The following is a 27863-nucleotide window of genomic DNA, read 5'->3' as shown; positions in this document are numbered from 1 at the left end:
CAGCAATCAAATTAATCCGTGATACATCCCATGTGAAGGCAAAAATGTGATTTGATGAAAATTAATCACGTAATCTCGAGACCTTTTGACGAATATTCAGCTAAGAGGTTTCAAACGGCTCTCGGACACTATTGTGGGAGTTTAAAATCGGATCATAAGAAATCTACAGTCAATTATGCTTCGACTTTGCCAAAACAGACACCACAGTGCAGAGCAAATTGAACAGTATCCTTTTGACACACGGCAGTGAGATCTCATCACTTTTTCCTCTGCCCTCTCCAGATCTTCCACTTCAGAATCACACTTAGCACTCTGGGCGGCTTACAAAGAAGTGTAAGAGGTTTCTTTTGCATTCTTATATACTCCAAGTTAGATTTAAGCTGACTCACCATGGGGGCTCCTTGGTGGCCGATAACATCGGGACGTGGTTTGAGGGAGGTGTCCATGATGCAGGGGGAGGTGATATACAGAGGCACCACGTAAAGTCCGAGTAACACACTGAGATACAGCAGCACAACCACCACCTGGAACGCTGGCAGAAGGAACACAACAGAGTTACAGATGGGAGCCATGATATGAAAGAAGGAATGTACATTTGCATTTGTGACAACAGTTAGAACAGAGAACTGAAAACACGGCTATTTGTGTCATATCTGCCTGTAGGGTTAAAAATGAAGCTACAGAAAGCAGCTTGTTAGCGAAGAGCAAAACAGCGACCCCAGAACTACCCGAAGGTCTCTAAAATTTGGCTCCCAGACCAATCAGAGCTCAGTAACTTGCAGATTCTATCTCATTCGTTTCATCAGTACAGAGAGAATGCAAAAGCAACACTATGCAGTTTTTTGCAGGGAGTTGGGTGCCACAGTTTGGGACGAGGCAGTTGTGTTTCCTGTGAATGCTGAGAATTATACCGTAGCTACACACAGAGGCAAACAACACTGCCAATAAAGACCAAGGAGACACTCTGAATCCACCTCTGAGCAAGTGAGCAATGAGGGCTGCGAGCGTGGGCACCCACACACTCATCCACACCCATCCCCACACACACGAGAATGTATTGGTTTCAAGGTCGGCTCCGGGGCGGGGTTGAGTAGCCAACTCTTGTTACACAGCCTTCATCCACCCTCACACACAAACCCACGCACACACAGGCCTTTGCATCTTTGATTTTTCAGAAGCCCCTCTGCATTGAAGCCGTGTCAAAGTGGGAGTAATATATTCAAGACCTTCCCACATCAAATGTATCCATCATTCCTATTTTTTTTAGTTAAGCACAAATCGTTTTGTCCAATGTGAAGAAGATCAAAAATTCTCTTAAATAGTAAACTGCTTCAGATTAATAGTGGATATTTTTGTATAAATAGTTGCTATGTATTCCAGTTGCTCAACCTGGGTCTTCTTTGTCATATTTTGTGCTTCATGATGCACCAAATTTTTCAGTTGGTGAAAAGTCTGAACTTCAGACTAGCTGAAATATGCAAGGCCTTCCCTGTAAAAGACAACTTCTGGATGGGAGCTTGTGGTGCTCTAAAATCTTCACATACCTTTCCAGGTTGGATGGTCCCTCTCCTCTCTAGTTCAGAAAAGAACTTTGTCTGAATGGAACAGCTTTCTGTTTTGCCTCAGTCTATTTTAGATAAGCTTCGACCCAGAGAAGATGGTGGTGTTTCTGGATTATGTTGACATATGGCTTCTTCCATGCAAGAGAAAGCTTTAACCTTTTAGTCTTTGTAATTTTACGTTGATTCTGAACATGCTCCACAATTTGTAGACCAAGTTTTTTTTTTTCTTTTTTGCAGATTGCTAAGGATCACTAAGGAGCTCTTTTTTCTTTTTACACCTAATAATTTTACGAAGGTGTTGCCAATTAATCCAATTAGTCTTAATATGTTCTCCCAGCTGTTTCTTTTTAGTAATACTTAACTTTGAGGCTCCCATTGCACCCGTTCCAATCTTTTTGAGACATGTTTCTGCCACCAGATTTAAGATGAGCTGATATTTTCATGAAATATTAAAATAGTTTACTTTGTAAAAGTTGTCTTTGTTCTACTGTGAATACAACATTGGTTTATGATATTTACAAGTCATTGCATTTTGTTGTCATTTACATTTCATGTAGCGTCACAGCTTTTTTTGGACCTGTAGCTGTACTACGACTTATTTGACTGTGTATTAGCAGTTTATACAGTGCTAACAAGCTGGTTCATAAATGTCCCCATAGTTTTGGTTCTATTAAGACCTGTTATGTTGTAACAGGTAGCAGTAAAGTTAAGAGCTGCTAGCCCTCAGAAAGAGTCCTTGACTCGAGTACAAAACAATCAGAGGTGTCCAGGCAGGGCAACATCACATGAGATGGGAGGAATGTGTGTTATCTCTAACACCCTGGGTGGAGGTCCTGGCCTCTGTCTGCACAGTGTTAATCATTCACCATCACTTTTCCACGTGAGCATCATGTAAAAGTAACCTGCATTCTACGCTACAGAGGTAGACATACTTAGCTTTTCTGCTCGGGCAACCTGCCCCGCCACAATCCAGGACAGTGCTGTGACTGCAGCAAGTGCCCCGATGTGCAGGAATGGAGCTGTAGCCTGGAGAGAAAAAAGGTCCCAAAAAAAATTAAAAAACAGACACAAAGGTAAAACAAAAGAGATGGCGAGTTTAAGAGAGAGCAAGGGAAAAGAGAAACAAGGGTAAAGAAGATAAAGAGGCGTGGAATTACAGTCATTATCTTGTGCTAAGATACTGGCAACACTACTCAGAGATAATAGCTGTTATTTGGAGAGACATTCAATTTTAACGGCCTCAGTTTCACTTGAATTGCACATCCAACTCAATCAAACATTCCTGGTAGTGTACAGATCTCACATGGATGTACTCATTCTCAACAACTCACTGAATATTGATTAAGCTGTTAAATATTACTAGAGAATAGAGTGTTGTGTCACTGAAGTGCAGCGTACGCATTACATTTTGCTCCCAGTTCCAATGCTAATACATAGAAATAGAATCGAGAACAATTCATCACATCTTTCTAGCAAAGTAAGTTTAAAGGGACTTGGAAGAAATAAGAGGAAAGGAAATATATATGCATACAAAAGACTGACTTGTGTGGATTATAATCTAAGTGGTTAAAGTCTTGTTTGGAATGGGGTAAGGACAGACTGTTTCTAGGCTGTTCATCACAAGCTTGGCATCAGCAGTGATGCCTTGTCATCTCCAGTGACTGTGGGGATTTCTCTCAGTTCCTGACCTGCAGGGAGATGGGGACCACATCCCACTCTTGCCCCCATGTTTTATTGATAGAAATCACCCCAACGATGGTGGTGAGCAAAGCAGCAGTCACTCCTATCTGTGTGGACAGAGGAGGAAAAGAGAGACGCTGTAAATCAAAGAGGATGTTACTTTGGACAAAAAACACATAGTGGAATAACCTCAAATAGCTCCCAGGCCCTTCACACCCAACACAGTGTTTGGTAACAGTATTTAGTTTGCTGATAGCATACTACAGCAGTCTGTACACTGGGCTTTCACAACCCTCCTGGGACAACTAAATCCTAACTGTAAGTTCAGGACGAGTTCAGCTGACCAGCAATGAATGAGCACACCTCGTAAACACCAAGATAAAACACACACCTACTCACACTACAACACAGAGAAACAGTAAAAAGTACAAAAGAAATGAATAAAAGAAGCTTTTCACCAACCACACACAAACAAGTACAGCCGCTCAGTCTCACACATGCCACACTACCTTGTGGAGCCAGTGCAAATTCAACTGTTGTCCAAGTGCGACATGGCAAAGCGCTAAAACCTGAAAATGATGCAAAACAAGACACACACCCACTTAGTGTAGAACTTTAAAAAGAAAGACAAGTTGGCTGCCTCACATATCCTAACATGTTTAAACAAGGCAATCTGATGAGCACACAATGTTCAACACCTCCTTATTAAGTATACTGGACTGACCATTAAAAATGCAACGTATGTGAAGCCTGCAGCAGTGGCAGCCAGGATGGGAACAGTGCCATCACTCCACTCCCCGGAGCTGTTGTACAGGGACCTGCAGAAACAAGAGAGATAATAACATTTCTCGTCACCAGCGTTCATCCACATTCCATCATCTCTACACAGTGAGGGCTGAGGAGAGTGCAGGCTTTGTGCTGTGTAAAACGTGAATCTAAAGACTGACGAATCACTTCAAAGTAAATCGGTCCAAATACACATGAAACGCCGAAACCGAGAACTGGATTGTGCTCAAATAATGTAGGACGCTTTTAAATTTGATGGCAACAACGGAAAAAGTTGGTGCAGGTGTGGTCCTTCGAGCCCTCCCTTGGGATCGCAGCAGTATCTGATGATGCAGCAACACTTGCATATACTGTATGGTTTAGCTTTAGTGATGCTCTCACATGTGGGGGGTGGGGTTGTGAGAATGCAGTGATCAACTGTGCTTCACTTTGTTTTCTCAAGTGTTACTTTGCCCATGAAGTGACTTTTACTCAACAATCTCCACTCCACTTAGAATCTAGTGTGGAATGAGAGTTCAAAGATGGTATTTTGTTGGCTCTACTGGCCTTCATCTGAAAGTAGCTGAACAGGAAACGGGGTACAGAGAAAGAGAGAGAGGGGAAGACATGCAGCAAAGGGCCACAGGCTGGACTCAAACCCGGGACGGCTGCGACGGCCAAAGAGCCTCCGTCCATGGGCCGCCCGCTCATCCCACTGAGCGAAGCGTACAGATATTTTAAGCTGTTGAACTATTTGCCCATGTTGCCATCTATTTACTTTTCTTTTTCTCCACAGCACGACAATCCCGTTGCTACATTTACTTCCCATATTTATGCTTCTAATACCTCTTATTACCTTCTCTTTTGTTGCTGATATTCCAACTTTTTGACACATCTTGCTGGCATAAAAAAATTAAAGAATGTTTAACACAACATGGTCGCTTTTTTAAAATACATTTTTTAAACAAAAAGGCTGTTCGTAAGGAATTACTTTATGCTGATAACAGCCTGACAGCAATAACTGCTTAAAAAGGCCAGAGGGAGTGGCTCGTATAAAGTAGTAAAACTGAGTTGGTTAGTCTAACAGGTAACCGTGATGGGACAGATCGTGTGTGAAAGGAAATGGAAAAACTCCGGACATCCTGTGAGAAACTGGTCAACCACTGAACACTGTTGACGTCTCAGAAGCCTTTAATTTACAGGCAGATCTAATCAAGTGCTCTTGACCTTTTCACTTTTTTGTTGCGGTAAGATAAGACAGACGCTCCAAAGTGATCACAGACGTTATTACTGAGCCACAGGGAGAGAACAGGAACAAAAGAGATTATATCACTGTTATTAGTAATGGATGAATGGCGTATTATCAACAACTGGTTTCTGTCTCATGAGAGGCTTCAGAACAGGAACAAATACATCAGGACAGCAGAAAACATCTGCCCGGATTAAACCTTTTTTTTTTTTTCTTTTAAATCCCCCCCATATAACCATGTTGCTCTGAGCTGTTCGGCTAAGAACTGTGACACTGTGTTTATAAATAGGTCCACAGCTGCAAAGAAAAGCATACGAGTGTGTCTGTGTTTTGCCACTACAGCCAGGGCCAATAGCCTTAATCACACATAAAGCCATATCAGTGATTCAAGTGGCACAGAGCCACAGAAGGGTCACTTAGTGCTGCTGCCTCCTAAGAATGCATCTATACCACAGATGGGCCGGGACACTCTGCTGCTACATCGCCACAAGGTACAGTCTGAGAGCAGGGGCTCTGCAGCTGGGAGAGCACCGCAAGGTGCGGGGAGAAAAGCAGGGGATTTGCTATTAAAATTTGGTGGCTTTTAAAGCAAAAGATATGGAAAAAGAGAGGAAAAGACGGGGAAGTGAGAAATCACTTAATCACTACAGTGAAAGAGAAAGATGAGAGAATGTAATGGAGACAGAGGACAATAATAAAGGGAGAAGGTGACATTGCAGAGGTCCCTGAGCGCAGGAGGGGGGGGGCTGGAGAGAAAGATCTGTGACTAAGTGGGACACAACAGTAACCACCGTATATTACAGCAAGTAAGACTCATATTAAACGACACATATTCTCAATGTTTTACCACTATATTGGAATGTTGACGCACTGTTTGCTGCACTGAGGTTCGCTGGGATGCCGAAACAACAAATAGTCAAACATTCCATTTGATAAATGATCTCTAATTAGTGGGTCCTTGTATGCATTTATAAATGAAAGAGTAAACCAAATTAGTGAGAAAATAACAGGAGTGTTTAAATAAAAAAAATTGAAAAATTGAAAACATATTTTATTTATATTTGAAACAGAAATTGATCAAACCATTAAAGCAGGGTGCAAGCATGAGCTGAACAGCCATTTTCAATACCTCAGATGGAACTCATCAACACCCGATATAACCACATGGGAACTGGTTTAAAGTGAGAAGCCTTTGTTAGGCACCACAAAACAAAGGTACTTTCTCAAATCATAATGGTGCGAAGTTGTATCGGTGCTCTTGGCAAAGCTCATTTGCCTTTCTGTGTTGGAAGAATAAATGCTGAAAAGTTCATTGCGATTTTAGAACAACTTCCGCTGCCTTCAAGTCATATTTTCCAGGGACACCCGGGGACTGGACCAGTCCCTAATGGAGAATGTGATGAGAGTTTTTAAATGAAAAGTAATGACACACCCTGAGACGTGCTTGCTGGAAGAACGGGACGAAATGGCAACTAAAACCCTTCCTCTCTTGGTACTCCTCACTGGTAAAAGCTTCTTTTTCATCTATTTACATATTTTTCTTAGGGTGTCGGAGGTCTGAAACGCAAACATGAACATACGTTTATAAATTGCGTTAATGAGATAAAATCATGAAATATTTTACAGTCCAATGTAAATACAAAAGTCACGGCACCCCCCCAAATTTTCTACACTAGCCCAAGCTTTTTCCGATTTGTGCTCGCACAACTGAAAGCACATTAGATGAGCTGGAACGATGCCATGAAAGCGTGTTAATGTGGGGCTGAGTGATGTGAAGCACAGGAAATGTTGGATGAGCCGTCTCTGCTATGTGACGCCGCTGCTCAGATTAACGCAGACGACAGATTAAAATTGCGATTTAGTAAATCAAGTTTGACCCGACAACACACGGGGGGGGGGTTAGTTACGTACTCACCAGTTGAACTCGTTGTAGTCATTGCGTGCCTCCAACCAGAAGTAGAACCAGACAAGCAGCAGACAGAAGGTGAGGAGCAGGATGAGAGACCACAGCAGCTCCCACTTTTTGAGCGCACACATAGAAAAAAAAACAAATACAATTAATTATTCTTGTACCCGAGAACAGGACTTATGCCCTTTTGAACATACTACAATCATTTTAAAATCCCCCCACGTTCAGTGCGACTCCCTGCACTGAAAAGCACGACTTCACTAAATCATTTTCAGTGCCAGGATGGTTTTTTTTACAGCTGCCAGGCTGGCAAACTGACCTCTGCAGAGGGTATTCCCATATAAACTTTGCTAATTATCAACGAAAGATGAGTAATAACTTTACACGTAGCCAAACTAATTACAGTCCTAATCTCTTATGTACTTTTGCACTGCGGAAAATGTTAAATGGATGACATCCCCCCCCCAACCCCGAGGCCACATTTGGGAAGACATGCAAAGTTAATCGAAAAGGTCTCTGTCTCAGCCTGGAAACGAGAACTTTCCTTTGTTTTAAGAGAACTTAATGCACGCTGGAAATTCGGCCAGATTAAGCTAGCGTGTTGCTGTTGGATCGCAGGTTTACGGGCGATGTGTTCACTTGTTTCAGCAACCCAAGCATATCGGCTAGAATGAGGGCCAAGGATCTGATCACTATCGCCTCAAACAGCTGAAGTAACACCCAGGTAAGACGGTCTGCTTGACCTGCTTTCATGTGCTCTCCATACCAGGTGTTGTGCGTGTGAATGTGGGGGTTTTTCAAATGTTGTACGTAAAAAAGCTAAAACCATATATACCAATAAAATTCTCAGCCCATTTTGTTTTTTAAAGGACATGTTTTGATGTTTAAAAATGGCTTTTTACACGATGGAACGGGGGATTATTTCAGCTTTCCAGCATGACAATGATCGGTTTTCAGAAAAAAAGAGAAGCAAGTCTGGTGGAATTTGGATTTAATCCTCTTCTATTTTTGGACATGGCCTCTGAAGTACAAGTGTAAGACAAAAAACAAGATCCTCCCCACTCACATACAAGGGAGGGGGGGGGGACCGGGTTAACGCTCAGCAGTTATTCGTTATGTTATATGGTGAAGTGCACACACACATTTACTAACAGAAAGGTTGTCTCAGAGCAGTCAGGGAGCAGAGCAGATCAGTTACAGAGAGAAGAACTTCATGAGTGCGACGGGCCTCGCTGATGAGAGAGCAGCGACCCTGGTTCCCATGCTCCCTAATGACTGTCTGGAAACACCTGGGAGATCTGACCCACCGCCTGAGAGGGGGACATTGTTCTTTCCGCTCTCCCCCTCCAGCTCCTCTTTTTCTCCAACGATGAGACCTGAGACCATGCAGTCAATAAGTTACCAACACCAAGGTCTTCATGAGTAACTCCCATCGCATTTTGCCTTGAATGCGTTTCTTTTAATGAAATCTTAGTGGTAACTCTTCGCGCTTTCTTTAATGGGACATTTAGGCTATAGATTACAAATTACACTAGCAAATGTATACTGAAATTTTGAAAATTTATCTAAATATTAGTCTGACAGGCTGCAACGCTCTCTCAATGAAATTCAACCAAAACGTGACACATGCTCTGATCATGCTGTCATTTTTCTGGTTATTGTATATAAAAGACAGAAGGTCGTAGAAATTTCACAGGATTTCTAATCAAATTATTCTCTCGAGGTGTATCCAATTAGAAAAACTTGTAACTTTTCCACACAAAGCGGGGGTCCTTCATAGATCTACTCTTAAAAATGTGTTTTTGACAGCTCCGATGTTCAGGATTGAAGGTATTTTGACAAAAAACGGAACAAATTTGCTTCTCAATCGTCTTCCTCAGATTCATATATTCAACATTTTAAAAGTAAAAATTCAACCCAGAAAGAGCCCCATCACCCGTCAGAGCTGGTTGAGCTGATTCCGACAACCAGCCGATCAGACGGTGCATCTGTGTTAGTTTATTGCCAATTCATTTGACTTTTCTTGAACTAAACTTACTTTTCTTCTCTCTCTGGTGATTGGCTGGATGCACTCACATGGGTCTACATAATTTGTCATGTTATCATAATTTTTTGTTGTCTAATATACAATCATTGTAAATATTTATATAATTTTTTTTATAATTTTTTTGAGCTACTTGACAAATTTGTATTTTTCTATTCTATTTTCTATTTCTATAAAGCCAGGGGGACGATGTCCTGGTCTGCTCTCTCTACTGCAAACTCCTGCCTGACAAGGCTGTCTCTTATCTTTTGCTGTCGAACTGAGTTGGGAGTCTCCGGCCGTCCTGTTTCTGGATCTTTTGGGTCAGTTTCGTTGGTTTTGGAGTTCGCCACGTGGTTGGTTTATGGCCTGCTCTCGCTTTTGTTTATTTTGGCTAAGGCTCCCATCTTCCTTGCAGGTTATAAGTATTCATTTGAAATAAACTTTTTCAAAACGGCCGCTGCTTCACAGTGGTTCTGTATGTTCGGCTTGCTTTGAGTCTACGTTTGTTTTAGGCACCGTATCAGATCCCTAATGGGTAGGATTGGAGCCGTAGAAACGGCAGATGTGGGGTAACAGAGTAGATAACTTTGGCCTTGTTTTACAAACACTGAATGGCAACGAAAACACTGCTGTGATAAATCACAAGTCTTACACACAGCTGCTTGACCGACTGTGAGCCACAACAGCAACAGTTCTTTAATAACTGCCAGCATAAGTCGTCCTTCCCGAGTGACTTCCTGCCGGAACCATTTTATTTGTCTTTCAAGGCTCAGCAAGTCCAATGCAGCGGATTACATTTGAGGCAACTAATAATGCATTTATTAAAGAAGCTTATTGGATAGTTCCCATCTGTGTGCAGCGATGCTCTTATGAAGTTTAGGGTTTAAGAATCACTTAAAATGTCAACTCAAAGGCCGCGTTGCCTCTTTGCTTTTTAACATCAGCTTGATATTTGAGCTCCGTCCTGCACATGATGAAGTTCAGTAATAAAGTAAAAATGGGATGAAGTTCATTTTAGTAAATACCTCACAGAGGGGATCAAAGTTCTTCTTAACCATTTTACAGCACCGGTGATAATTAACAACAAGCTTAATAGAAACCAGTGTTAGCGTGCAATAAAAGTCAGACTCATTTATTATGCTTGTGATAGATAAGCATACCAGCAGACTTTTAAATAAACAGAAAGTGAATATATAAAAGACACTTTCTTGGTGGTTCGTGGGGACAGATATCACCCATCAGGGTATGAAGTTGATACATTAAGACAGAAAAATGCAAGAATACTGCAGTATTACAGCCCATCATGTGGCTCACATGGTCAAGCGTGATAATTATCAGGACGGCGCCGATGTCTTGCAAATATAACACAGAAACTTTCAGAACACTTGAATTATTACGAGCGTTTTGAGGTGGTAACTTTGAATTTGTGGTCCGCAGTACATATTGATGTTTTAGTATTTTATTTCCATACTGTTCGTCTACTGTAGACAGCTTTTTTTCTTTAAGGCCTGCCACTTCTTCTTTGGTGCTCCATGTGTCCAGTTTCCTCTTTTTTTGGGGACACACAACATAGTCAAACTTCTTATTTGTTAGAACTTGGTATTCAACCAACGAATGCTCATCAAGCTATGTGACTTTGTGACAGGCCGAAAGTAACAAGACCCACAATTTAACACACGGCTTAAGTGCAGACACGACACTGGCTCATCCCTTGAGTTAAGTGCCTTTTTTTTTTTTTTTAAATACTTGAATGATTCAGAGGTCAGAGTTCAATGGCTCAGTAAAATAAATTGATTGAAAAACTAAAAGAAAAAGACTGAAAATGGTTAGGTCTAAGGACTGGACTCAAAATTAACAAATAAAAGCAGCCAATGCCCAAAGAATTTTTGAAAGACCTTCAGAGAACTATTGCTCAAGACCACTTGGAAAGACTTCACAAAAGTCTGGCTCCTGGGAAACAAAAGACACAGAAATCAGGGGTAGGTCAACACTTTTCAACAGTACTGTATTTACACTCCATCGCCTTTGTGTACATACACACACACGCTATGAAACACCCTTTCATATGTATGTAATGCCAAGCACTTACTGACAACAAGCTTTACTGTTTCTTATTCCAAAACAGATATTCAGTGTTGACGTGCGACATCAAGCTGATGAATTGTTGATATAATATTAGACAAGATCAGATCAGTGTAAAGTCAACACACAAATAAATGACTCATTCAGTTAAGTATGGCAGCTTGACTCCATATGCTGGCGTACCTCAACATGCCAACACTGTGGGACACTCTTGAATTTCGCCAAAAGTGAATACAGACAAGAAAGAAAATGTTTAGCTCTCGTCTTTTGACTCCTCCTCTTCTAAGGCCCGACATCACATGCCTCCCTCTTTCTTCCCATATTCACTGGACTCGACACCTCAGTCCCTTGTCACATTCCTCGACGTAGCCAGATAAGTCCCCTGGTATTTCAAAAGCTGTGCTGCACTGCTTCGGAGTTCAACTATACCACCAGAGCCACGCAGGCAGTGTAAAACGGGCTGCAAACAGCCCAAAGGCCATCCTGCCAATAAAAAAAAAGAAGAAATCTTGTCTTTGCGAGACTAAAAATTAATATATACAGAGAACATACTGAAAAGAAGAATTTGATCATTTTCTTTTAGGCACACATGATCAACATTAAAGGGGAAATCATGCTGCGTTCCAGACAAACAGTCGGTATCCAACAATGCAGGCTGACCCGATATTGCTTCTACCTTTTATTAACCCTGTTAAATCTGATCACCGCTCTGCTCTGGGAGGATCGCTTTCCTGCTCCGTGTTTGTGGCGATTGTTTATCACTCTTACAGGATCAACAGCATGGCTCTTAAGCTGAACTCAAGATGTGACTTCAGCAATCACAGGAAGTTCCAGCCAGTCAGAAGCAGCACAGACTTCCTCTCATTGAATTATCACTCCACACATCTCATGAGGTGTATATTTAGCCATCTACTGGACGTATGGATAAAGTGTTTAAGGATGACGGCATAAAACTACATAACAAAGCACAAGGCACCTACTGTATATCTGACAAGGCACGATGTAGCTTTGGAATATTCTAATTATTGTAGAAGAATATGTTAACTGATGGATTTTCTTAAATCTTTATTTCGTGCAACTACATGACCATTTCAGTAAAAAGTAACACTGTATCAACAGATGGTCCGATTTTTAACTCAAGTTGGAAAATATTGTGCAAATGATCAATGTAAAAGGGTATAAATAACTATTAACAAGGTATTTAGACTATGAACAGATGGAGAGCAGGTTCACCTCAAAGTCAGAGTCCAAGTGCAAAGCCCAGAAAGACTCAGAATCTACGGGCCTCAGTTAGCATGTTCAGTGTTAAAGTTTTTGATCCAAGACGAGAGAACCTCCTCTCTCTGGAATGAACATGGCAGCACAGTTTAAGTTTGTGAAGTTTCCTTTGAGCAAACTTCAGGAAAAATGTCCTTTGACAGACAAAACCAAAGTGGAGATGTTTAGTCGTAATGTACAGCCCCACCTTTGGTGAAAAGCAAACCGCATATCGGCACAAACACCTCGTAGGTGACGGACGGCTGATGATTTGGGCTTGTTCTGCGGCCAGGGGACCTGAACACCTTGCAGTCCTTTTACTACCACAGTATTCCAGAGTCAGGTGGACAGCTGAAACAGAACGATGAACCCAAGCACTGCATCAAATCTACAACAAAATGGCTGACTAACAAAAGAATCAAGGTGTCGCAATGGCCCATTAAAGTCTTTGGAAAGGACCACAAAAGTGTGGGGGACTTATGGCCTCATATGCAAATGACTTTAAGTTACTGTTGCTAAAGGTGCTTCTACAAGCTAAAGTATTATGGAGTGTACTTTGTTTCGGTGAATAAATAACGACATTAATTGAACAGATAACGACACTGTTCCATTTAGTATGTTTATCTAAAAGCTTGTATTTACCCAATTCTAAGACCTGGTAAGGACCAGATTCCCAATAAGTAAAACCTTTCTTGTACTTTCTTTCTCACATGACTGATTATAACAAAGAAATCTAATTAACCAACACTGATTTCCAATCAGCATAAAACATTCCATTTTAAAGAGATAATAACTGAATAGCCAGATAAAACCTCACTAAAGCCCAAACACGTGACAAATAAATCAGCAGGCATCTCAACAATAATCATCGGATTTGAATCCTTCTCATTTGATCTCCTAATGTTTTCCCCTTCAAACTGTCTTTGCACAAAGCAAATGAAAACAACTACGTGCCGTTTTACAGAGCAAGCGCTGACTGTTCCTTTATCGATACATTTCACAGGCCAGGTTCTGTGCGATCAGTGTCCAATAAAGGAAGAGCGGCTTTGCTTCTATTTTTGAAGCCTTTGTGTGTCTGAATGGTAAAGACAGGCTAAATGGAAATACTCTCAATTATTACTGAGATGCCAGATCGGCTTGCACTGCAAGTGAGCCGTCTTACTACAAAAGCAACTTGAACACGGAGAGAAGCAACTTCACTGAGACAGACAGTCGGTCTGAATGACTCACTGCAGCGAAGAAAGAAAAAGGGAAAAAAAGGAGAAAAATTGGGTGATCCACTTGTGGATTATGTATGAGACCAACAGTTGTTTCACCGGGATAGTCTCAGTTCTCACGCTTCTGTGATTCGTTCAGGTCCATTTACATGCACCTGATACCTGCCCTCGACTGGTCACAGTTTGTTTCCTGGGATTGTTAAAGATGCAGTCTTATGTGACATCACCTCAGCCAGAGCTCCCGCGAAAAAACTCGATGGAAAGACAACTCGCTGCTACTTTGAGACAGTCAAACAAACAAGTGTCACACTATGTGCACAACTGACAGTTGTGCATGCCCTCAGGCTGAAGCAGGTTTGATCCGTTTACAGCTGCTGCTAAAGAAAACGAAATAATTTGGTCTAAATATTTGATGTAAGCAAGTCAAAAGCAGATTTAAAGGGGGGGGGGGCCTCTCTTATTAGATCAGCTGAAAGGAAATGGATGCGAGTGTGCTCCCTGCACCGAAGTCAAGACAAATGCTGTCCCGCAGCATAAAACAGAGGATAAGCACCCGCGAACGGAGAATGCTGACTAAGCACTTTACTATCAGTTGGCCTGAAAAAAAAAAAAAAAAAAAACACTTGCAAGAGGAAACAGAGCTACATGGTGTCCAGTTTCCTACAAGCAGGAGGAAAAAAAATCTTTAGTGAGATATACTTTCTGCATGAAAAGCTGGTGAAGGCATCTATTTTTACCGTGACTGTTAGCACACCTCGTGTGGGTTTAATGCAGGCCATCTACTTTCCTCAGATGAGCAGTTTGTGTGCTAAGGGAAACTACTATTGTCTGTGTCCTCGGTTTCTACTGTTCTACATTATGGTATGTGGGTATAAATAAATCATCCAGTGCATGCGGGTGCACATGCGGGTATATGCCAGTGTGTTTGAGTTTGTTGCAGCAACACAAGCCGTTCATCCTTCCTAAGTAACAGAGATGAAGGGCAGGACGAACGGATCATCCTGAGCAGACGGCTCAGGATGATTTGTCTTATATGCCTAATACTAGAAAAGAGAACTGTGGAGCCAAACTGTGAAATACGTTCAAACTGATTAATCCTTTTGTTAAATAATACAATTTATGTATCACGGTTTGCACTCGGCTGTATTTTCTGCCAGGCTTGTGACTTTATGCTCACTTCACTTACACACAGAGGATACACGGGAAATATTCATGAAATGCGAACGCTGATTTAAAAAGTGCAGATTGTTGGAGATTGCTGATAAGTGGAAACAATAGAGCATTATAAAGTTCAAGGTTATCGAATGGGGTCCAAGCCAAGAAAAGGTAATTGTCCCTGTTGAGAGACAAACATCAGGATGGTCCAACTCAAGCCAGAGGTACCGGTTCAGTTAAGGCTTAAGAGAGCTTGTGTGTTTTTGCTAACGAATTCAGCGAGCTTAGAAACATCTCACTTCCTACACAGTCATCTTGTTAAAAACACACCAATTTATGTCACGTTAATAGATTCAAGCTCACCAGCCAGAATTCAACTGCTGCTTTTAAACTGATGTCAACAATGTAGGTGGTAGGTGATCAGAAAATGTGCAACGCAAACAAATGTTTTTTCAAAAGCTGCGGTATCCAAAAGGTTAAAGTGATCATCCTACATTGATCTCTCGCTCAGGACAGCCGTGTGCTTATTGCAGAAAATGGCCTCGACAAAGTAAAGTGCACTCTTACACAACCAGATGATCAGCTCTCATTCACTGCCAACCTGATGTAAGCCCGTGTGCACAGATGAGGCTGTACGCAGCTACTAATTATCTTGCGAGATAATCAGTGGAAAGCAGAGACGGTCTCAGCTCTGTCTACTGCCCCAACCTTTGTTGTTTCATCTATTCAATGTAGCTGAACATCGAACCACAAAGAAAGGCTTTCCCTCACAGAAACATACAACATGTGACCCTGGAATAAATCTAGTCACTATTTGTTATAACAACCTTTTTAAACATTACAAACAAAACAATTTCTCTCCTGTATGCTGCAGCTGTTAGGTCTGTGCAAGCATCTTATGGGAGTCGCAGTTCTAGATTTAGACTTTTTCTGTCTCCTCATATAATCTGAAGAAAGACCTTCAGTCAACACTGAGTCAGTGACTGCACTCTGGGTCTTGATGTCATGCCGTCTTCCTCATGGCTTTGAGTGATCGATAAGAATCTAGCACTAAAACCTTTGGACACTACGGTAAATGCACAGTATTGCGCACTTTTAAACAAACTACACTAACACGGCTTCTCTTATTGGAGCGGCAGACTGGCGAAAGAGGCTTTCGACCGCCTCTCACCTTGGTTGTGTCATCATGGGACCGTTGATAGCGTTTCCATCGGCAACCGTAGATCCCAGTGATACACGACAAACACAGCTGGCGCTCATAGACCTGGAGGGGTTGGTGTTTCACCATGCTCCTTCAGTCAGTCCTGCTTCCAGAGCCAGAGCTAACATCCCACTGGCTCCACAGTATCCTGTAAGAAAGAGGAAAAAAAGAACATTAATGCGTGCCGAAGTAAACCGCATCACTAAAAACTGTCGAGACCACAAAGATTGACAACTCATGGAAGACGTAGTTACTACGGTAACACGCCTGGCGGTTTGACAGAAAGCACACGCTGTCCTGAAAAGCACCAGGCCTCAACGAGACAAAACCCAGCATCAAATTAAGACCTTGTTTCAGAAACCCCGTTTCCAATGACAACTGAAACTGTAAGGAGCTTTCATCAATAGGCTCAGGGAAAGAAAAAGACAAATTAAATTGAAAGGGGTTTGGAGAGGCAATCATCTATTGAACATCACATTAAATCACAGAGAGCGTGAATAGATCACCCAGTCGGCGCGTGTCCGCGCCAAAAGATATCCCTTTCATATCGGGTCCCTAAAGCCACAAAGAAACTTCAGTTTGCAGAGTCAAACTCAACAACTGCAGCTTAGTACAACTCTAAGGGCCAAGATGGTGACTAAAATGAGACGAAAAATAAAACAAAACAATAATTCTGTTCTGTGTTGATAGCACATGTTCTCAGAAACTTCCGGTACGCTGCACTAACTTTTCAAAACTGTTCCCAAAAACAAACAAAAAAAAAATAATTAGGAGTGGCATCTATGCACCATTTAACACTTTATCTGTACATTTCTGGCTGGAGGGGATCAGTGTCAAGCAGGCATTCAGCTCTACCATGTTTATTTAAGAGAAAACTCCACATCCCTTCCTTGCCCGTCTAATGCAGTCTCATTGGAACTGGCAGAATGTACAAGGCTGTGTCAAGTAATACAAATACAGATAATACAAGATCTAGCTTAAATCTCCCACCGAGCTGCAATTAACAATTATATATATATATTTTATTTTTTTATTTTATTGCTGACTGTTAAAGCCACTAAACCGCACTTCCCAAGGACATGATGGAGCCTGCTGTGCTGCAGCTACATCTGCAAAATACTCACATCAGTTAACTTGAATATGGAGTTGATGATGCATCTCTGTGTTTTGTCTAACATTTCTCTTTGCTTTCGGCTTTTTCGTCTACAACCAGGAGGGAGCAAGTAGCCTTGTTGCATCTGACATGTCAGAGCAATTCTGCCAGTGTGTGTGCTCCTTGTGCTATAATCAGGAGGTTCTGCACAGCTGTTAATTAGCATCTACAGCAGTGGCCATGTTTCCTGTTATTACTAAAACTGCTCTGGTGAAGGGTGGGCCTGACCCGAGGGTATAGTGAATGTGGCTCGGCCCAGCAGGACTACAAAGCCCTTGACAACCATTGTGACATGCGTTAAAATGAAAAGCAGTAAGGGTCAGACTTCACACATAAAGCGCCGCGAACCAAAAAGCGCACTATAAACAACAGCGATATCAGCCAGGTTATAATAAGAGTAACAAGACTCAAATTTGGAGACATTAGAAAAGTCCAGACATTAGAAAAAAAAAAAGACTCTTAGATACTTAAAAGTAAGGAAGAAGTGAAGCACAACTCAGAGCAGAGTACCTAAACCAGACCACACCCTGTTTGAATACTGGCAGAGCGATGAGAGCATGATATGATGTTTATTCTGAACAAATCCTTGCTCTCATTATAGAAGTAGCTTACGGGGATATTTGCATTTCTGCCACACACACACACACACACACACAAAAAGACTAATAAACCAAACATCTTTCTTGCCTGCCAACGGCAGATGAAAATTTCCACGGCTCTGACTTGTTTGTTCATGTCATGAAAGAAAAGGAATCGTTTCCTTCCCGTATCTTCTGCTGGAAAGTGACAGCACACGGATGATGTATCATAAAGTAAATCTGGGACCTGCTGGGGAAGCACCAGTTTGAAGCCACTGTGCACTTTAAGGCCTGATTATACATCCAGTGTGTTGTTGCTTGTGTTAAAAGGCTGAGATTCAGGAACTTTGACACAGAATGGGACTAGTCTGACCGAACTGAAAAACAACAGCATGCGACTCCTTTTTTTTTCCCCTTCTAAAAACTTAATTTCTTTGTAATTTCATTACTCTTTGCAATTTAGAAAGTAAAGAACAACCTTTCATTTAAGTAACAGTCTGGACTTTGACCCAACAACACTGTCATTGATTCACACTTAAAAACATCAAATGTTTTCCCATTTTTCTCTCACTAAACAACAGGGAAGTGAACCCCACTGAGCCGAGTACTGAGAATGACAGGAAATTAGAATGAAAACTGAATTCTGTCCTCTACGACTAGAAACGTGTGGAAAATGAGCCAATATCACTTATTTATCGTATATGTACTGGCAGGCCTCAGCATGAATAATGCTGCAGGTGATCACCGCCCTCCTTACTTTATCAAAACACATGGATACACGTGTAGACCTAATCAGAAATGCCTCATGATTGTTCAGAAAAAGGTGCAGTATATGTTGCAACTTGTTCAGATCCAAAACTGTTGACGTCTCAAAGTCAGAAATCTCCCTTTTATATCACTTCAGTTGAGCTGGACATCAAACAGACTTTTATTCCATCTTTTTCATGCGAGATTCTTATCATAATTAAGCTGAGCAGCACTGAGGCTCCGGATTTATGCCCTCAGAATTGGAGGCTCATGTCTTAGTCCCTCCACCAAACCGCATTAAGACAAGGATAATCACTGTAAATTAATCCCTTTATCTACATGACGTCCAACCAGAAACTCATTTGGAAAGTGTGACCTGGCAGAGACCATCTCGAATACATCCCAATGACGCGGCCCGGCAGAGCTGAACACAGCTGGAGGTATGCAGTTCTGTGCAGAATTAACTTCATCTGTGACTTTGCAGTTGCATATTTTCCAAACAAGAGTGAAGCACCTCTGACCACATTAGGAGCAGAAACTTGACCACCAGCAGTAGAGTGGGCAGCGTGGGACTGTTGGAATGACTCACGACTCAACAACTAAGCCAAAAAAGTTGAATCTAGGATTAAAATGATTTGGCAACAAGGGCTGAACTCATCTCTTTTCGCATACCAAGCTGCATATCAGATTCTTTATATGCAACCTGTATATCCTGAGCCTGTCTGCCACATGTCATCTGCCTCTTCATGACTGGCAGAGAACGCACAAGAAGAGGCATCAAGTGATCAAAACTTTCCAGCACGAGGGACGCAACCTTCCTGTCATTTCAGTCACATGCTGTTTGAACTAGGGCGAAAAACAAGAGAAGATGAGAGGTATATAACCCCCCCAAACAGCTTCTGTCATCCTCTTTTCTGCTGCCTCATTTCCTACAATCAAAAGCACAGTGAGAGAAAACAGTCTGCGAGCGAGGAAATGCTTCAGCAGTTTCCAATAAGAAAACTAGTTCTTGACCAGAGAAGTGACGAAGGACAGACCAACAGAGAACTGCTAGGCCAACCCACTGATGGGAAAGAAAAGACAATTAAAAGATATTCTCCTCCGTCACGGCCTTCGTGGTGCGCAGACGGTGTGATACAGTCACAGCAATAACTGCTGCCTGTACATTCAATCTGAACCACGATTGCTACATATTTTTCCCCTTTCAAACCTCTGAAATATTCTAACCACGTATGCTACAATTCAAAGTCAAACATCAGAAGTCTGAAGTTCAACGTACTGTAGCTTGAGCAAATCAACGTCCATCAAACTAACACAGAGCGTCTTATTCAAGCTGCAATGCTACAGACAGGGATTAACGCAGATAAGCAGCAACATTTTTACCCAATGGAACGGTAAAGTCACTGATATCGCTGTTGCCTGTTCTCGACGTAGTGATTAAACAATAAAACGATGTTACACTGTGCTGTGGGTCCCTCATTTGTCTCTAATGAATAACAAACAAAAACCTTTTGTAAAAATGTAAATATCTTCATTTAAAAAGGCATCTGTAAAGCCTTTTGTGTTCATGGTATCCATGGAGTCCACAACTCACGCAACGACATCAAGCTGAGTCACCCTCTCCCACGCTGCGGTGGGGCTCGCTGCCAGACACCATGTAAAAGATATTAGGGCTGGACCCGAATATTCTAATATTCTGGTATCGGTTTGTGGGTAGATACCCATTTTTCCAGATTATGGAAGAACCAAGAAGCTGCGTCATCATGGCTACATCTTTCTTTTACTATAGATGTGAAAGACACTTGATCGATTCAATCATTTCAAATGAAATTCATAGCTCTACCTTGCAGGAAATAGAATAGGAAAAAAAGCACAAAAGCACACATACAGCACAATCGGCTCATTATCTTGTCTGGCAGAGCTTGTTCAGCAAAAGTAGTGAGCACATTTGACAAAGTGCCGTCTTAACCCGAAACTGTGAGACCGTTCAGCAGAGGCTTCAGAGCCAAAAACTGGAAATGATTTCGACGACAAAAGCCACGGCTTTCTGAGGTTTTATGTAAAACAGGAGCACAGCCAGAAGCCAACAACTTGATCAGAGACTCAGTCCATAGACCTAAAAACAAAATAAAGTAAACCTTGTTCTGGAAGGAAGGATCTTTAGGCCGTTGTTTTATTATTTCCAGATCTAAGACAAGAAATGTGCAAGGGAGTCAAAGTAGCTCAACGCTATGATAATGTGGATGAACCACGTGGAAATGGGCGTAAAAGGTCATTTTTACACGCAAAGACAGATCATTACATCAGAGTTTCTGCTCAGCAGAAAGTCTTTAAAACATAACAGACTTATTAAAATGAAAATACGTACGAGTGCGACTGTGCCACACTTTTTGCATTTCATACACACCCACCTCCTGCTGTGTTTGATATAAACAAATCATTGGTGCTCTGCATCAAGCAAATCCAGTTACCTCCTGTGCAAAACAAAACTAAAACAGTGCCTGCCACTGATGAGACTAATAATGGAGGCCTTGATAAATGAACAGTGGAAAAACCCGCGTCACTGCATTTACAACAGAGGAAAATCTCTGATCCAAACATACATTCAGCAAAACAGAAGGGTTCCAACTCCTCACTTCTTAAAGGGAAAAAGATACTGTACCCAAGTATATTATTAGATATGTGAACAGTGGTAACACACACACAGACACACACAAGGCTAATGCATGTTATGCCTCTGAGTGCTTGATTTAATTCTTCTTGCCATGAGAAAAAGACTGGCGAGTTTCCTGGGAAACCAGATCTTGAGACGTGTTCTAACTGACAAAGTGTGGACTACCCGCACTGTGTGTGTGTGTGTGTGTGTGTGTGTGTGTGTGTGTGTGTGCGTGCATGCGTGCGTGTAAAAAAAAGCCCCTAAACTCCTCAGGTGAAACAAGGGGAGAATCAACTGTCGCTAACAGACAAACTCATGGATAAACTAATCACACCCTTTTATTCTACCTTGTTAAGGCCACCAGAAGTAACAACATACAAAAAGAGCACTTCAGAATGAGTCAACTGCACAGAATCAGACATCTGAGGATGCACCCCAACTGTTCAATCGTGCCAAATTTAAGTCACTGTTTTGCTACCCCATCATTTTGTCCAATTCAAAACTATTCTTAATATTCATTTATTTTGCCTGAACTCCAGTATTCTAACACAAAGAAAGCCATCGTGACCTCATCGCAAAAAAAAGTGAAAGTAAGTAAGGAAGTAATGTTAATGCCTAAACCCAACCATGATAGTGGCAAAAGCAATTTAGCCGTGCCCTCCTGCAAAGTGAAGGGACAGCAGTTTAAAGGGTGTCCTAGCAGGTTGTATCTAAGAGTATAAACAAATGACTTGTCGGGTCGTATTGATTGTAGGATTTGTCGCACAAATCTAAGGAGGTTGTTTGAACAACAGTAAGCCGTACTTTAACATCCCTTTCAAGGGTCAGATGCATAAAATTCTGTAATAATTTATAAATAAACACCTGCGTATGCAACTAGAGATGTGGATATGGATCCTTTTTGCCATATTTATAAAGCCATGCATGTGTCTGGGCCTCTTTTATGAGTTTGAGTCATCGTGGCTTGTACACGTGCACAAGCCTGATTTTCACTTTCTTCATTTTTCTAACCAACAATAAGCTGCAGAATATTGAGAAATAGAAATGTACCTCGTGCAATTCCGTGTTCTACAGTTTTATGTAAACGCATCTTCTTAGATTCAAATCAAACATTACAATATGCTTCTAAGGATGATGAAAACACATGCATGTTTGCACAAAGAGGTAACTGTAACCTGTGAAGAAAAAAAAAACAAAAAACATTTGCATTCTCTCAAACACCTTTGCAACTACATTAGCAAGCCAGAACATAAACGGAATAAAATTGCTTTGCATTTGGAAGCTGGGAAATTCATCCCAACACAAAAGGCGGCCAAAAGTGCTCACAAAAATTATTACAAAACATCACCTCAGTTCAGATGGACCAACTCAGGTTTGGCTAACATGCAGAATGCTACATGCAGTACGCCATCAGCAGAAGCTTTGAAAGAAGCTGCAAACTTAAGACCTGTAAAAGAGGGCATTTACAGGATCTACAGACATGAATTTTGTGGCCAAACTTAAAATCTGGTTATATTAGAACTTGAACTCCCAATAGTTTGGCAGATAAGTCCATAATATATGTAATAAGAACACATTGTGTTGGGTATCAATCAAATCTTGGTTTTGGTCAGGATTGCCTGAAGAGCCCAAAATATAGTAAAAAATGTAAACCATCTGACCAAAGCCAACCATGCAAATGTACATTCATGATCACCTTGTCTGTCAAAGGACTGCTGCCTCCCACAAGGCCTAAAAAGTAAAAGCTCTGGAGGGATGTGGGATTTAAAAATCCAACCCCCAGACTGTCGCACAAACTAATTAGAATGCTATTGTAGCTCATAGCCAGCTATAGCAGGAAGAATTAATGCGAGGGGCTGATCATTTTCAAGCCAGCTGACAGCAGCAAATAACAGAATGAAGCCCTGTTGTAGAGTTGGGGGAGGGGTATCAAATTCCAACAATCTGACACTTCCCTCATAACGCTGAAGGCTCATCAATCGCAAATAAATAAGGGTCAGCAATAATCTGAGAAACAATTAATGTAATCGCAGTCCATCGGCATCTTCACGTTACAACACAGGCAGCAGGGAGAGGAAGCGGCATTACTGTCATTCATTTCCATGATCGGAGCAAAACAATGGAAAATAAGGCAGGAGAAAATCCACCCGCGCATTTTAATGCAGGCAAAACAAAAGAGGTGCGAGTGGGTCAGGCAATGTGTGGATGTATCGCCCGCATTCTATCGACTAAGAATGCTAAGCAAATGATCTGGGATTGCTTTGGGTGGTCAGGTTCAGGCTCAGCAACGTTAAGTGCCCAAAGATGAGACTGCTGTGAAAGAGGTTCAGGAAGCCTGAGACAATCTTTTCCAGACTCTAACCCCACTGAGAATCTTTGGGATATGCTGGAGAAGACCTGAAGCAACTGGGTTCAACTAGTTCAATCGTTTTCATCTCTTTTTGGTGCTGAAAATAAAGCCGTTTTCCTGAGGCGTTAACCTGGACATAAAAAAAAAATAGAACTCTGTAGTTTGACCAGCAGCTTAACAGGGACAAAGGTGGATGTATATGTGATGCCTAGCACGAACGCATTTTGGTTAATGTGGTAAGCAGATATCTCAAAGACATGGGTGGTACGACTGTGGAAAGGAAAGCATGCAAACTTTATAAAGGGACACCCCGGTCAACTTTGTATGTCAGCCCAGCCACTTCCTGATGAGAGGTTCGTAACAACAATCTGCCGCCCCACTGTTTAGGCAGCTGATGGTGTGTGGGTTTGAGTAATTATAACCTAAATGACTGGATCAAGCGGACTGTGGACTGTCTAATATATATATTTATACACCTCCTCTTCGACTTCAGTACAGCATGGTAGTTTGGATGTCTGCACGTGGTGGTAAAATAAAAGGCGAGCTACCAGGATGCGACTGCCAGAAAAGAATATCAGGCCACTCAGAGCCACAAGGACCAACATTTATGAAAAGACTGGAGTTGGATGGTGTTGACACAAACTTTCAAGCTGCCTCCAATCCAAGAGTTTCAGGATTATAAAGTAAACTTTTAATGAATGAATGAATGGTTTCAGGTGTAATAAAATGGACATGGATTTATCTATTGGATGTAGAACTTTGTATCCAACTTCAAAAACAAACTGTGCTTTTGTGCAAATTCTGTTTGACATGCAGCCAGCGCATGCACGGAGAAATGAGCAAAATCAGGAGGGAAATAGCCAAAAGGAAACAACAAACTGCAAAGGTGAGTCTAATTCATACAAGCCTCCTGTTAGATCTGACTCATTTTTGTCAGACCAAGAAACAGGAGGCGGACGCCTGGCTGCATGAGCAGGCGTCCTCGCAGTAATTGGATTTTTAAACCATTCCGGGAGGGCTGAAGCTCAGGAGGTAGAGCGGTTAGCCTTCAATTGGAAGATTGCTGCTCCGATCTCAAACTTAGCCAGTCTACATGCCCAAGTATCCCTGCAAGACGATGCTGAGCATCCCATTGAACCCAATCTGTTCCTCACCCGAGAGGCACTTTGGATAAAGGAATCTGCTCATGAATGTACTGTTTTGTCTGTCTGTAAAAGTTCACTTCCGATGACTGTACTAAATTAGATAAATGACATTGGGGCAGATTATGCACGATAGTGACTGACAAAGTTAGTTCTGAGCAAGAAATTTACCAGATAACACGGGCAGTCCTGTCCTCAGAGTGAGTAAGTGTTTGGAAAGAGCTGGAAATGACTCATTTAATATACAAGATTTGCAAAAACGAAAGCCATGTTAGGAGGACCAAAAATATCCAGGGGAACAAAATCCAAAACAAACAAAAAGAAAAAAGAAGCTCCATGAGCTCATTTAAACTTCACTTTGCTTAGCAACCTTTCTGCGCCCTGCCTTGAACAGATTGGACCTGCAGAGATGCTGAAATCAGCACTTGTTTGTACTGAACTCAGGATACATAAAACAAATTCTTGTCCGATGCCTGCTCCGTCTCTTGAACACTGGGAAACGGCTATAGTTTTGCAGTGAGGTTGCATCTTTCAGTAATGACCTGTTCACCACTCTCCTGACAGCTGCTGAGAGAGCAGCGTTGGAAAAGACAGCTGCTGGCACAGGGTGCTTTCTCCAGTGCATTTAGTGCATCAAAGACAGGATCAGTGGTTTAATTTTGGCTATATTTACATGTTACACAACCACGCAAGTCTACTTCTCTAACAGCAGTCATGCATAGCCATGTCAGCTTCAATTCTGCACCTTTTGCTTTCTGCCACTCACTGAACTGACTCCAGTCAAGTCAGCCTTTTCAAATACACCAAAGTAATGGCCCTTAAACCTGGAATACGCCCATATACTGAACCCTATGATACATCCATCATTGCAAGTTAATCCTTCTTTGTGCCTGAAGCAGGCCTGAGCCGCGCCGAAGGCCATCTATGGATAGTAGGTATAACTTGTTCTTTTTGTAGGTGTATTGTTGAAAAAGAAGTCGCTAAAGGGGTCTGAAAAGTCATTCAATTTGACAAAAAGTGTCAAAAGCAGGCAACAATGTTTGCCTCCAACTCTGTTATGCAAAGTTATTCTTTTCAGACATGAGATACAATACATTCATCGCTTCCTTACACTGCACTGTGTTAAACAAAAAAAATAAAAGGGGGGTAGATGATGACATAAAGTGTAGAGGCATACAAGCACGGGCTTAGAAAATTTAAATCTTCTTTCTTTTTCTTACCGACTTGAACGTGCCCAGCATGACATGCACAACATCTGGAATCGTTGCTCAGGCCTTTCTTTAACAACTCCGTGGTACCACTTTCATCTGGATTTGATGTTCTTTCCAACGGTTTATTAAGGCTTTGATGAAAAAAAGCGTGCCATCACACAGCCTATCCCAGCAGTCCAAGTATATAACTGCATTCATGGAGTAGTCCATACATTTGGTAATGAAAGCTTAAAAATGTGAGCAGATATTTTTAGGAACCCGATATATTAATGACTCTTGATGAAGTTAATATGTTATGTTATTAGGGGGGGGGGCTCGAGTAGGACGTGCATCTGTGCAATATAATAGCCCACGATTACCGAAACTATACTGATATCAGCACAAGAAAGCAATTCAACACAATAGGCAATTAAGGAAAAATTATCTTCATTAAACATCACAGATCAAGACAAGTGCAAACAAAATAAAGCTGTGCATTACTGTGCTACGTTTGGATGATAGAGGAGGCTGCAGTTATAAAACGAATAAACGATTATTAGACTAAAATATGTTTAATATGATATTAATAGCCTACAATATTTAAATATTACCATTTTTAGATGATACGCGATGTTTGTAGTCAAGCTGTGATATGCAAACTGTTGTTTGCAAATTTTGCATTCGACTTTTTTCCCCACCATCTATTTTGGTAAAATTCTGCCCCACTGCCGATGACTTTGACATGGACGGTAGAGGACTCACTGTAATGAAACATACCACCAGACGTCAAGCTACCCATCTCTAGTGGGTTGGACTAATCCAAAATAGTGAAAACAAGGGGGGAGGGTTCTCTGAAGACATTCCCATTAGCACTCGGTACTTACCTCCTGATGAAATTAACCATAGGCTGTATGAAACTAACACAGAAAAATAAATTAAAAAAAATTAAAAAAATAAAGTTGACTTTGCAGCCCTAATCCAAATGTCAAAGATTTGCGGTTTACTTTCTTTTCCCCATCATCAGCCAACAGGAAGTAAGTGAAGGGGCTCTAATCCGTTTATGGCAGGTGGCAAGGTCTGGAAGCCATAGCAAGGCACATGTTTGCAATGTGTCGAGTGAAAATTTAGATTTCCTTGTAAATCATCCTGGGATAGTGATTCCTAAATCCACGTTATGACCCAGTGTAACTGGGTGTCCTCTAGGGAGGCTCAATAAATGTAGATCAGTGGCAGAGGAAGTGACCTTGAACACCTCCTGCCATCATGTCCGACTGTGTAGTCGGGAATTAATCCCTTAACACAGGTGTCAATGTAGAGTTGATATTGTGCCCTGGAAAGCGAATGACTGCCAAAGACATACATGGCATGCAGAGATAAGGTGGGAAAAACTGCTGCGTGGGCAAATAATTCTACCTTAGTTCACTCTGGCCTCTTCCGTGTTTTCAGGACAAAAATGGTTTGTTGTTGTTGGTTTTTTTGCCTTTTTTTTGCCTGTTTTTTTTTTTTTTTTAAAGTGCCATCTGCATGTCTGCATGAGAGCCCTGCACTACCATCTGTGTGTTGACATCACACCCGCCTCTGTCCTCTACTGTGACTGCAGGCTGGACCTGAAAACCCGGGCCAGACGAGTGGGTGCCGCCACGGAGAGCTTTTCTTTCTCCCGAAGATAGCATTTGGCTCATTTAATTCTATTGCAGGGATGATAACACAAGAGAAACAAATCTGTTCTTCAAACAAGCAATACATGGGGAAAAACAGCACACGCCTTCTATAAACGCAGATTAGTAAAGAACATGAAACAGGTAAGATGCAGAGACGCCTGACACGCTGAAGATATAATAGAAGAAGAAGAAAACCAAATCTCCTTTCAAACAATTTATATTTTGTCTACACTGAACCCTGCAGTGCGACCCTCTGATGATGGAGAAATGACAAAGAACACAA

General features: G+C 41.6%; 2 protein-coding genes across 5 annotated transcripts in view; both read right to left on the bottom strand.

The window, feature by feature from the left end:
* Window positions 1-27863, bottom strand: part of LOC140314580 (beta-galactosidase-1-like protein 2) — a 363608-nt gene that overhangs the window by 46507 nt on the left and 289238 nt on the right. The window lies entirely within an intron of this gene.
* The window catches only part of gdpd5b (glycerophosphodiester phosphodiesterase domain containing 5b), a 112262-nt gene that overhangs the window by 80675 nt on the left and 3724 nt on the right, over window positions 1-27863 (bottom strand). For all 4 annotated transcript variants that reach the window (XM_072392878.1, XM_072392879.1, XM_072392880.1 and 1 more), the window contains 7 exons: window positions 16074-16251; window positions 7172-7275; window positions 3967-4060; window positions 3752-3811; window positions 3251-3349; window positions 2495-2588; window positions 390-532 (listed from right to left, as the gene is read on the bottom strand). In XM_072392878.1, coding sequence (XP_072248979.1) covers window positions 390-532; window positions 2495-2588; window positions 3251-3349; window positions 3752-3811; window positions 3967-4060; window positions 7172-7275; window positions 16074-16190 — 711 coding nt within the window. In that variant the 5' untranslated portion in view covers window positions 16191-16251. The remainder of the gene's footprint in view (window positions 1-389; window positions 533-2494; window positions 2589-3250; window positions 3350-3751; window positions 3812-3966; window positions 4061-7171; window positions 7276-16073; window positions 16252-27863) is intronic.

The sequence above is a fragment of the Leuresthes tenuis genome, unplaced genomic scaffold (genome assembly GCF_036924035.1).
Source record: "Leuresthes tenuis unplaced genomic scaffold, fLeuTen1.0.hap1 SCAF_9, whole genome shotgun sequence".
NCBI lineage: Eukaryota > Metazoa > Chordata > Actinopteri > Atheriniformes > Atherinopsidae > Leuresthes > Leuresthes tenuis.
This window is presented reverse-complemented; position numbering and strand designations above follow the sequence as displayed.